Below are 12,391 nucleotides of genomic sequence, written 5' to 3'. Positions count from 1 at the left end.
ACATACTTTTACTTAATAAACATTTCCAATGTGTGACTTGTACTTGTAAGAGAGTATTTTTTACCAGTGTGGTATAAGTACTTTTACTTAAGTAAAGGGTCTGAATACTTCCTCCACCGTGTTTTTCTCAGCTTCTGCAAAATAAAAGAAGTAAAAGTAGAATTTATAAAAAATCCTGCATTCAAATCATTACTCAAGTAAAACTTCTAAAGTACTAGCTTCAAAAATACTTCTTTCTTTCTGGAAATCAAAATTAGATATTTATAATTTAAAGGTCTCATGACGTTCTGCTTTTGAAATGCTTTTATATAGACCTTAGTGGTCCCTAATACTGTATCTGAAGTCTCTTTATATAGACCTAGTGGCCCTAATACTGATCTGAAGTCTCTTTATATAGACCTTAGTGGTCCCTAATACGTATCTGAAGTCTCTTTATATAGATCTTAGTGGTCCCTAATACTGTACTTAAGTCTCTTTATATAGACTTAGTGTCCCTAATACTGTATCTAAGTCTCTTTATATAGACCTTAGTGGTCCCAATACTGTATCTGAATCTCTTTATATGCATCTTAGTGGGTCCTATACTGATCTGAAGTCTCTTTATATAGACCTTAGTGGTCCCTAATACTGTTCTGAAGTCTCTTTATATAGACCTTAGTGGTCCCATACTGTATCTGAAGTCTCTTTATTGACCTTAGTGGCCCTAATACTGGATCTGAAGTCTCTTTATAGAACCTTAGTGGCCTCATACTGTTCTGAAGTCTCTTTATATAGACCTTAGTGGTCCCTAATACTGTACAAGTTCTTATATAACCTTAGGGTCCCAATACTGTCTGAAGTCTCTTTATTAGACTAGTGGTCCCTATACTGATCTGAAGTCTCTTTATATAGACCTTAGTGGTCCCTAATACTGGTCTGAAGTCTCTTTATATGACCTTAGTGGTCCCTAATACGATCGTAAGTCTCTTTATAGACCTTAGTGGTCCCAATACTGATCGGAAGTCTCTTTTATATAACCTTAGTGGTCCCTAATACTGGATCTGAAGTCTCTTATATAGACCTTAGTGTCCCAATACTGTATCTGAAGTCTCTTATATAGACCTTAGTGGTCCCTAATACTGTATCTGAGTCCTTTATAAGACCTTAGTGGTCCCTAATACTGTATCTGAAGTCCTTTTATATAGACCTTAGTGGTCCCCTAATACTGAACTGAAGTCTCTTATATAGACTTAGTGGTCCCCTAATGCTGTATCTGAAGTCTCTTTTATTAGACCTTAGTGGTCCTTAATACTGTACTGAAGTCTCTATATAGACCTTAGTGGTCCCTAATACTGATCTGAAGTCTCTTTTATAGAGCCTTATGGTCCCCTAATACTGTATCTGAGCTCTTTTATATAGACCTTAGTGTGTCCCTAATACTGTATCTGAAGTCCTCTGTATATAGACCGTTGTCCCCTAATACTGATCTGAAGTCTCTTTTATAGAGACTTAGTGGTCCCTAATACTGTATCTGAAGTCTCTTTATATAGACCTAGTGGTCCCTAATACTGGATCTGAAGTCGCTTTAATATTGACCTTAGTGGTCCCTAATACTGTATCTGAAGTCTCTTATATAGACTTAGTGGTCCCTAATACTGTATCGTAAGTCTCTTTATATGAGCCTTAGTGGTCCCTAATACTGATCGAAGTCTCTTTAAAGCCTTAGTGGTCCCAAACTAATACTGCTCTAACTGGTCCAACTGATCAAGTCTCTTTATAGAACCTTAGTGGTCCCCTAATACTGTATCTGAAGTCTCTTATGAACCTTAGTGGCCCTAATACTGTATCTGAAGTCTCTTATATAGACCTTAGTGGTCCCTAATACTGATCTGAAGTCTCTTTATATAGACCTTAGTGTCCCTAATACTGTATCTGAAGTCTCTTAATATTGACCTAGTGGTCCTCATACTGTATCTGAAGTCTCTATATAGACCTTGGCCAAACTGTATCTGAGTCTCTTATATTGACCTTAGTGGTCCCAATACTGTATCTGAAGTCTCTTTATATAGACCTTAGTGGTCCCTAAACGTTATCTGAAGTCTCTTTTATATAGACCTTAGTGGTCCCTAATACTGTATCTGAAGTCTCTTTATAGACCTTAGTGGTCCCTAATACGGGACCTGAATTCTCTTTTATAGACCTTGTGGTCCCCTAATACTGTATCTGGGGGTGTGGCCTTGACCAACTGCCACGTTGCTCGTTTGAAAGCCATGATGTCTCTCTCTCATGGGCGGGCCAAATTCTCTGGGCGTGCAAAGCAGAGAAAGGGGAGGTAACCTTGCTCCTTATGACCTCATAAGGAGCCAGACTCCAGATCGGCCCATCTGAGCTTTCATTGTCTCAAAGGCAGAGCAGGATACCCAGGGCTCAGTTTAAACCTGTCTCCATATCTAGCCTCTGGGGGGACCATGGGAGGCTGGGGGAACTCATATTAATGTTAAAAAGTGACATTTTCATGCCATGGGACCTTTAAAATTGAAGTATTTTATTTATTGATCTATTTTACGTCAGACGAAACTCTCGTAACGGTTATATAGATATTTGCGACCGATAGCACTGATTAATGAAGGAAACGTCGATTAGGGAAACAAGGTTCCTGCCCGACACAGACGTTAACATCTATTTGTTGGATTATATTTTGTGTTAATTATCTTTATCTGCCAAGTAACTGTCGAATAAATGTCGAGTATATTTGCCTCTGAGATGTAACGTAGTAGAAATATAAGAGTAGCAGAAAAGTACCACAGACCCATACATGCAGTACTATGGTTTGATTACAAAATCACTATGTCTTAATACTCTTTTTACAAATATGGAGCACAAAAAAGGACAAATCAAAACAATAAGCGGCCCGGTTTTATTCAAAACCTTTATTTTAATTTTTTGTTAACAGTTGAAAAACTATATTGTGCTCTCCATAGGAGGTGTTCAAATCAAGTTAGGGGCATTTTAAAGTATAATCACATCATAAATATACAGAGACCCATTCCAGCATTTACAACACATTTACAGTAATATCGTAACAGCATTTTAACGGTTCATATTTTCTTTTTCATCAAGTCCATCGTCCCCTAACTTCCCATAACTTATTAAATTGTTGCACTGAAGTCCCATGCAGCAGGTGTGTTGTGCGTAACGTCCCAATCTGAAAACTCAGACGTTAGCGTGTTGTAAAGAGCGCAACCAGGAAGCTAACGGGCTAAAGTACACTTGGAGGTATCAAATGCTAAACCTAGAAGGCGGGCTAGATTTATGAAAAATAATCTTACTATAATGCTAAAATATACATATTTATACAAAAATAAACATTTAGACATCTGTTCTGCAAACTGACCACAGGTTTGTTCATTTTGCAAATGGGCTATCCTGAGGAAAGTTAAGGATAAATTGTATCCGAGTCACTGCACCAGGCGTCACGTTGCACCACACAGCAGTCACGGATCTTAGAGCAAACATCTCCTTCCGACAGCTCGGATCTACCGAAGCTCGGAAAGACAAGGGGACTCTTTTTTCTGGACGTTGTTGGCCAAAACCAAATTTTAACTCCTACGTAAGAGTTCAACTTTTAGGTGACAATAGCTACATGAGCGTGACATGACACTGTCATGAACCCTGACCCTATCTTGTCATGACACTTAAAAGAAGTCAAGTAAAGTGTAACCCGCGTTTACTTATTGAGTTAGACTGTTTTGAGGGCGAGAAAGCCGCCTCGAAGCGCTTAGTGTGTGATACACAGGGAATCAAAAGCCAAATGCAGCATAAACAACAGAAATAATTGGGGTCTGGCAAATAAAAGGCGTCTTGCTTGAAGGATTTAGCCGATGCGGGGCCATGTAGAAGTGTCAACTTCCTCTTTTAGCCACATCAAGTCTGGCAGTTTGGACGGTATCACGTACCTACGAGAAATTATGTCTATATTCCGTGCTTTTTGTCCCATAATAGAAAACACTTTATTCCTATTTTTCTTTTTATATTTTATATTCTATAAAACACAAATATACTATGACCTGAGCTAGTAGCTGTTTGTGCACTAACATGTCCTTAATACCCAAAGTGCTACAGTTATTTAGCATCTACATTCTCCATGTTTTTATTTACAGAAAGTAGCATGTCGTATGCTGGGCACAGTTTGGGAAGAAATGGTGACAATGTCTCCCGGCTGTATAGAAGAGAGCCCAAGTGTTTACAGCAGTCATGGTTCTCCAGGAGCGTGAGCCACAGCAGAGAGCCTAAAGAAGAGTGCTCATGTTCATGTTCAAGTTCAAGCTCCTCTAATGGTCACTAAATGCAGACTCCAAAACCTCCGACACAAGAAGTGAATTAAAGAGCCATTGGTGCTTCAAGAAAACGCGTTTTAGGGCGAAACAGAGGTTTCTCAGCAGAAAGTCAATCGGTACTCAGCTGCACCAAAGGTAATCTCGACCAGATTTAGATTTTCAGCCGTAAACTCAAATCCAAGTCTTTTTCAAAATGTCTGTGGCGACACACCCTGTGCACCCGTGTCTAAAGCTCTCTGCAAAGTAAGGGGTGCCTGCAGCTGGTTCACAACACGCCAATCCACTCCCTACTTGGCCTGGACATAGCTGCCTTTTTCCTCAGGACTTGTGAAGCTCCGGACTTACCAGAGCGGGGTGTAAATAACCACGCGCATACTGTCCAATAATACTGGCACTAAACACACTTGTCTGTTTGTTTTTGAACTTACAGGAACTGTCAGGAAGACACTCAAGCTACATTATGCTCCGAACCAGAGTAACCCAACAGTTCAACAAGGCATAGGTGACTGTCCCGTCCTAATATGTTTGGCATCGTGAACTCGGGACGTGTCCACTGCCGGCCCGTTGGAGTCCTTTAAAGAGGCCATGGTGGGTGGGATGAGGCTGTCGAGTTCCTGTCTGTGCCCCGTCGCCAGAAGCCATTCGTGGAACTTGACCTCCACCAACTCCTGGAACTGGCGCTTCTGCTCCCTGGAGACCAGAAATGACAACTCAGCTACAGGAAAACAAACGAGGTACAACCAGCCGGGGTCCCTGCAGCTTTCACCGAGTCAAATGGATGACCTTTTGAGACCTTTTTAAAAGGGTTACTAGCGTTTTCTTGTGACAACCTTTTACATCGGTCCAGTATTAAGACTCTGCAGCAGCTGCAATGTAATGTGCAGCTTGTACTTACGCTCACAAAAGTGCTCGTTTTGCCACTGACAGGCTCAGATTAATGCACCTCTGCTCATTCGTTTGTGGAGTCGTGATATAGCAAACTATATTTAGACTAGAGAAGAAGTAGTATTCACACTTAACAAGCTGTAGTCAGAGAATTCTTCCTACTTTTTGTTTTTACATTTTTTCTTTTTAAATGACTCAAACCTATCAAAAGTAGTTAACGACTAATTGATTAATTGAAGTTTCTTTGCAGCTCCAAAGAGCTTCTGATTTGCCACTCACTTGTTCAGCCGGGCCTCCACCACGGTCCTCTGCCAGTTCTGTATCCTCTTCTGCTTTTCGTCCATCGCCGCCTGATACGGAGGAGGCAATCCTCCCGGCACCTCGCACGTGTCCCCCTCCATCTGGAAAGGCACAACCAGTGTGTGAAACTCAGCCGGGGGCAGCAGCCGGTAGCAGGCAGGGTCCGGGTTGGATGACATGTTGGCGAGGCCCTCCGTCCCCAGGAGCAAGGGTCGATCCCAGGCATTGGGGACCACAGCCAGCCCCACGCTGGCCATGTGATCCTCCAGGGAGGGGTAGGAGGTGTGGTAAGGCGCCAGTGTAATGTCTGTGTTTCCAGGTAGGAGCAAGGGGTAGGTGGGCGTTAAGGCGAAGATAGTGCAACGGGAGGAGACTCCGACGGCAATCCTGCCGGCCACGCACACCACCCGCAGGTTTTGGCAGCTGTGGATGTGGACGCTGGTCTCAACGGGTCCCAGAACCACTGTGCAGTCCCGGCATTTGTCCACGCTGACGGATCTGAAGGAGCACGCGCAACAAAATCCATGACAGGTGAACTGTGTCGCATGAAGTTCATAACACACCTATTTTTTTTCTTCTTTTTTACTCAAACACACAAAACCCGGGTCCCTGCAATCCCACATAGGCCATCATGTATCCCGGTCCAAAATCCCTGGACCGACCTCTGTCTTACATTCCCAACCACCTGGAACACGTTCAACATACAGTACATGGAAGCCAGCCTTACCTGAGAGGGGAGAGGAGGTATATGAAGGAGTCTGAGCATCTGTGGATTTTGATGTTGGCTCCGGTCAGCTTGTCGGAGGTTTTTGCCAGGGTCTGTTTGAAGATCTGCGACATCAGAACCATCTTACTGCCAGGTGGAGCCATGTGGGTGTTTCGGGCTATTTTGGCTCTCTTCATGGTCCCTTCCACTAGAATGCACAAACGGAGAACAAAGTCTAAGAAATGTAGACATACAGGTAGAGAAACACTCATAAATCACTGCACACTGTCCACCCAGGATTCTCCAAGTTAAATTTAAGACTTAAACTGTTTAATACCACATTAGATGACGGAGTTTAAGGCCAACAGTATGGATTTGAAGCCGGGAAAAAAAGCATTATTTATCAAGTAAAGTTACAGAGGCGAGTTTGCATACTCGCTATAGTATATGACAATGCGAAGGGCCATCAGTTTGCGCTAACCTCAGCACCTTTGCCATCAGCAAATATAAATATAAATATAAATATATATATATATATATATATACATATACATACACACACACACACAGATTTTTAGCATACCTTGTTGAGCCCAGGCTAGTTTCTTGCCTGATCGCAGGCAGGCAGTCATCCCAAAGGGGTTCAGTGTGAGGTTGTGCTGGAGACACGAGAGCAGCTTGTGCAGGGCGAAGGAGCGGCTGAGTGTGGAGTAGCCGGACTGCGCCTGGAGTAGACCTTTGGTCAGCAGCCTGTGGACGGGCTGAACGGCTCGGCCGTGGCAGGTCGAGCCCTCCAAGAGCAGGCCCAAGCTCCGCACGGCCTCCAGAGATATCTGGAAATAAAAACAACTGTAACCTCAGCTACAAGAGATCATCCTAAGAGTCAAGTGAAAATGAAAGTAAAAACACAGATGGTTGTATCTGCAAAACGTATAGTAAATATTCTGTAAGCGAAGATTTCAAAGTAAAAGCATCGGTATAGCTGAGGACAGCTCCAGGTGATAATTCTCTGTATTTATCACTACAGACACTGGTCACATTGTGAAGTAACACAGGATGTTTTTTGGACTGTCCACAGACCTGGCAATCTCTGAGGGCCTGTCCAGATTGTGACAGTTGGCCAGGCTCCACCAGCAGCTCCACAATCTCAGCTAGATGGCTTTGCACAAACGACAGGTGGGCCTGATCGTCCCAGTTCTGGGGAAACCAAACAGAAACAAAAATAAAAAGGACTGTGAGTGAGACATCACAAACAACTGTGAGATGACAATAACGTTCAAGCTTAAAAACCTAAACATGTAGATAGAGCAATAGAGCTCAACAGTGTGTTTCCGGAAGTAAAAATCCATCTGATTTTCTCCATAAGGATTTTGATAATCAGCCATAATGTCTAAAGCATCCGAGGTAGACTGACCCCGAGCCACGAGGTTGTGTAACGGAAGTTTCTGCTCCTGTAAAAGCTAGAAGTCCGTATGAAATCAACCTTGTTTTAAGAAAAACATGTTTTATGCGTGATCTCATGGAGAAATACTACACTACCCACAATCCTAAGCGTAACAACGATGTATTTGATTGGTCTAACTTGCGGTTACCATCGAAGTGTTTACAGTACCCACGAACGGCAACAGTGAGCTTATACTATTGACGTCTATGATAGTTTCTGTACACAGTCTTGAACCTTTACCTTTTTCTGCTGCTTTTAAACAGTTTTGTGTCTAAATGTTTTCTGGTCACGTTTACTCTCGTAGTTGGTTGGCTTGGTTCCACACATCACATTTTTTATATAAGCAGTTTTTAAAACAAAAACAATGGAACAATTGAAGGGGAAAAACACTTAAATAACGTGGGCGGTCACTGATGAGCTCTATATTGGATTACAGAATACTGCAAAACATGTTATGATGTAATCAGTCTAGTCTTTCTTTTGTCTTTCACATTAACAGGGACCTTGTTCTGGGAGCTGGTCTTGGCCTCTCGCTCTGACGGAGAGGGGGAGCGAGTGCGGTGACTGGGCCACTCTTCACCGATCAGAGAGGTGCGCAGAGACATGCGGTTCAGCTGCTGGATGTAGAGGAAGAGGAGGAACTGCACCGTGTCCACAGACAACTGGAGTGAAAGGGAGAAAAAAGAAGCGTAAGATGAGACTCAAATTGGAGAGCAGGGTGGGGCCTTTGCTGCTTACCCCCCCCCCCCTCCTGCCTTTCTGATAAAAAATATCTTTAAAAAAATTTGAGAGCAGGGTTACAACAACAGACCTCTGCCTGGGGCACAATACCATGACCAGCACGCCCTCATGAAAGAGGCGTGGTTCAAAAAAGTTAACTGAGATGATGAGATAGTATTACATTCTTTGGTAAACTGAGCCATTTGCACAATTGTCTCCACCCATTTCTTTCTTTCTTTCTTTTTTTTTATACCTTGTTCCTTTGTTGGTCCAGCTCGCTTTTAGAAGAGCACTGTGAAAGACACTCTGCCCACTCCAGCCTCTCCTCCGGTGTGTGGCCTATAAGAAGGTCAAAGGTCTCAAAGTAGAGCCATGCGAGGTCTTCTGGAAGCTGTAGCTTTCCACAGGCAATATGCTTCCACATGGGCCAGCCCAAAATGGGGAAGCATCCGTCCCGTGTTCGCACGTAGATCGCCATCTTACGAAGGTAGTGCAGACTGAGTTTGGAGGAGGGAGCCACCTACAATGGCATTACCTACAGTTAGTTTAAAACATTTGCTGGGTGGTATTGTTAAATTAAATAGACTGTATTCACCTGCAGGGCACCCAGTAAGAAGGGTTCCATGCGTGGCCATATGCTCACACTGTCTGCCTCCATGTCTAAGGGATATAAAACAATGTGGAAGTCAGACACATAATACTCTGATATGCAAGGATTTCACTGTGTAAGAGAGCAACGTAAGCAAGGACAATAAACACGTAGACGCTCCTATCACATGACATCACAGTACAGTTATAGCATTATGTAAACACTGACTTTATATATTTAGAAGGGAGAGTTTAGGACCAGCCTGTCTCAATAACCACATCTACTTCATCACACTGCATCGGACCACCTCATGTTTCATGTTCTAAGAAGCCAATTCTCCTCCTTTAAACATGACTGAGTTTAATTCAATTCAATTTTATTTATAGTATCAATTCATAACAAGAGTTATCTCAAGACACTTTACAGATAGACCAGGTCTAGACCACACTCCAGAATTTACAAGGACCCAACAGGTCTAGTAGTTTCCTCCAGAGCAGCAACAGTGCGACAGTTTAAGGCTTAGGCATGCTAAAAACCTCAGAAGACAAAACATATTATTAAAAAATGTGTGTGACAAATGTGTCAAAATCTAAGCTTTGTCTAGCTGCTTTGTGATTAGCAAACTCAGGATTAGATGTTTATTTTTTAAATCACGCATGGAAACGTAAATAAAAATGGTTGAATCGAGATGAATCGATAGTCAATTTAGAATCGGATCAAACCATGGTGCAGTGCTAGAATATGGGATGACTAATTAACAGGTTGCATTATACACATACGTTGGTTATTAGAGTATATACAGCGTGTTTATGTTTATATTTGACAGTGATGATGTTTACATTATGAAAAGGCTGTGTATTTAAACAGTGGAAACGTTACAGTGGATGTTATTGTCACAGGGTTAATGCAGGGATGATAACAATCTGTCTGAAAGCAAGTGTTTAACTTATTATCTTATTTATCATGGTGGCGTCCCCGTGACGCGTCGATGTTCCCATGACAACCGAGAACCTGCTGCTCGTATCATCAACACCTGCTTGGCATCGTTAGCTAAATCAGCTAACCGAGCTGAGCTAAAACTAGTCCAGGCAGGCAGGCAGCAAGTAAATATGCACAAAACTCACTTCCTGTTGCGGCGGAGGACAGTTTGTTGGATGGAAGAACGCTCGAGCTGTTGTTTTATCTCAAAGTTAACTTCACTAAACTAGTTAGAGCTCACCAGCTAACGCTAGCTAGCTAACTCAACTTAGCTACCGTTAGCTGGCGACGTAACGTAAACGGGGAGACCGGGAGACAGCTGTCTTTTACTCACTTTCAGTCTTTGTCTTCGTCCAGACAACGCGAGGCTCCGTCTCGATGGGTCACTCATAAGTGAAAGTAAACATGAGAACGAGTTGTTGATGCCGTTTGTTGTGATAAGTGGCCCGAATGGATGTTTTATATTATTCATCTACCGTTCTTCCTATTTGGCGCCATCCTCTCCTCTGAGACCTGAGCCGACGTCGGTTGCGCGCACCTCTCGGGAGCGCGCTTCTTCTGCTTCTTCTTTGCCTGCCCTGGATCGTTTCACTGCCGCGCGGCAACCGCCCTGACAGACCGCGTGCCTTTCCCCCAAAATCTGAGCGTTTCTACCGTCAGCCGAGCGGAGTCTGTTCATATGTGAGCTCTTTAATGTGGGCGGCCACTCCAGACCCCTACCGCCGCGGTGCAAGCCGCTTTCTCGCTGCCGCCTTCAATTTAATTAAATAACTGGAAGCGGTGAATTGCCACGCGGAGGTGTGAAAGTCGCTTTGAGAAAACGTTCCGTTTTGGCAATTTCAACTTACACTTCGGAGAAAGCTTACTACACACCGAGGAGTCGGAGAAAGAAGGCTGTTTCTTTAATGGTGGGCGGGGTTTCGGATTCGCCGACATCCGGAGGGTGGGCTCTCTCTGACAGGAGGAAGGAGGCTTCTGACTGGCTCTAACCGTCTATGGTGACTGGGAGCCGGGTGCCAACCTTCAAAAGCCGGCTGTTCTTCTGCCACTTCCTTCCTTTATTCCAGAAACACGGGGACCTATGGCTGCCAAAGGGATGAATCTGTGCAGTGTGTGCTGCCTGCTTCTTTATGTAATCACGGCGGTGCTCGCGGGGTAAGTCGGCTGGAACGTTACAACAGCATCGCCAGGTGGTACACATGTTTCACTGTGATTGGTCCAGACCAGATATGCATGTGTTGAGTGAGCTGGGAGCAGGCTCGCGCACGGAGCTAACTTGCTAGTAACTGTTTCGATGTGTTTTTCACTCTGTAGACGTTCCAACAGTGTTATCTAACGACAGCTTCTTTTTTTATCTTGTACATTTGTCTCTCCCTTTGTGTCCATAACCGTTGCTAACGTTCGTCTACAACCGTTGCTAACGTTCGTCCATAACCGTCGCTAACGTCCTCCTGTAACCGTTGCTAACGTTCGTCCATAACCCATAACCACGTGATAACGTCGTCTAACAACCGTTGCTAACGTTAGTCTATAACCGTTGCTAACGTTCGTCTACAACCGTTGCTAACGTTCGTCTACAACCGTTGCTAACGTTCGTCTATAACCGTTGCTAACGTTCGTCTATAACCGTTGCTAACGTTCGTCTGTAACCACTGCTAACATTTGTCCATAACCGTCGCTAACGTCCTCCTGTAACCGTTGCTAACATTTGTCCATAACCGTCGCTAACGTCCTCCTGTAACCGTTGCTAACGTTGGTCCATAACCGTTGCTAACGTTGCCCCCCTCTCTGTCTCTCCTGTAGGCGAGATTTCTACCAGATCTTGGGAGTGAGTAAGAGCGCCTCTATCAGGGACATAAAGAAGGCCTACAGAAAGCTGGCTCTCCAGTTACACCCCGACAGAAACCCAGACGACCCGAAAGCTCAGGACAAATTTGCAGACTTGGGAGCAGCTTATGAGGTGGGAACATACAGAGCTAACTCTTGTTGTGTGCTTGATGCCAGAGAAAGCTGAAGAGAGGCACAGTCAACTTGGACTCAACGGGGGGTTTAATTTGCATACTTGTCAGGAAACTCTGACATATTGAAAGATGTAATCGTGTGGGGAAGACAGGGGAAAAAAATCATTTGGTTGTTGTTGGAAACAGCACGGTCGCTGTGATTGGTCGACTAGACCGTGTGGCTGCTTCTGATTGGCTGTTACGCAACACAGCAGGCATGTAGGAAAGCCAGACGTGGATGTGCGGGAGTGGATTCAGGTGACATGTGCAGGTGTTTTCCAATCATAGTTTCACATTAATGCTCCTAAAAATAAAAATGATTAGTCGTGTGATTTGATATACAAGGAGTGGACATTATGACATAAACACTCGTCTAAAGTGTTGCAATTCACTATGTATAGCTATATGCTGTATGTCTCATATATATATATATATATATATATATATATATAT

General features: G+C 43.6%; 2 protein-coding genes across 2 annotated transcripts in view; one reads left to right on the top strand and one right to left on the bottom strand.

Moving 5' to 3' along the window:
• Positions 1–3,093: 3,093 nt before the first annotated feature.
• On the bottom strand, positions 3,094–11,058 carry tbccd1 (TBCC domain containing 1). Its single transcript, XM_032515247.1, has 9 exons — positions 10,812–11,058; positions 8,967–9,031; positions 8,625–8,891; positions 8,155–8,313; positions 7,288–7,404; positions 6,791–7,040; positions 6,229–6,415; positions 5,481–5,999; positions 3,094–5,006 (listed from the first exon to the last, which is right to left on the bottom strand). The coding sequence occupies exons 2-9, from the start codon at positions 9,027–9,029 to the stop codon at positions 4,805–4,807; spliced, it is 1,764 nt and encodes a 587-aa protein (XP_032371138.1). The 5' UTR covers positions 9,030–9,031; positions 10,812–11,058; the 3' UTR covers positions 3,094–4,804.
• dnajb11 (DnaJ heat shock protein family (Hsp40) member B11) overlaps positions 10,849–12,391 on the top strand; it is an 11,468-nt gene continuing 9,925 nt past the window's right edge. Inside the window, exons 1-2 of the mRNA XM_032515251.1 lie at positions 10,849–11,093; positions 11,742–11,898. Coding sequence (XP_032371142.1) covers positions 11,020–11,093; positions 11,742–11,898 — 231 coding nt within the window. The 5' untranslated portion in view covers positions 10,849–11,019. The remainder of the gene's footprint in view (positions 11,094–11,741; positions 11,899–12,391) is intronic.

This window comes from Etheostoma spectabile, chromosome 5 (genome assembly GCF_008692095.1).
Source record: "Etheostoma spectabile isolate EspeVRDwgs_2016 chromosome 5, UIUC_Espe_1.0, whole genome shotgun sequence".
In the NCBI taxonomy this organism is placed as follows: Eukaryota; Metazoa; Chordata; class Actinopteri; order Perciformes; family Percidae; genus Etheostoma; species Etheostoma spectabile.
The sequence above is the reverse complement of the archived record's forward strand: the minus strand, read 5'-3'. Positions and strand labels throughout refer to the sequence as shown.

What these genes read in the sequence shown, in the direction of transcription:
- tbccd1 (XM_032515247.1), bottom strand. Translation starts at nt 9,029, where the DNA reads ATGGAGGCAGACAGTGTGAGCATATGGCCACGCATGGAACCCTTCTTA. An exon ending in TGGACCAACAAAGGAACAAG is followed by an intron (nt 8,314 to 8,624) that starts GTATAAAAAAAA and finishes CTTTCACTCCAG; the next exon opens with TTGTCTGTGGACACGGTGCA. An exon ending in GTGGAGGCCCGGCTGAACAA is followed by an intron (nt 5,007 to 5,480) that starts GTGAGTGGCAAA and finishes TCTGGTCTCCAG; the next exon opens with GGAGCAGAAGCGCCAGTTCC.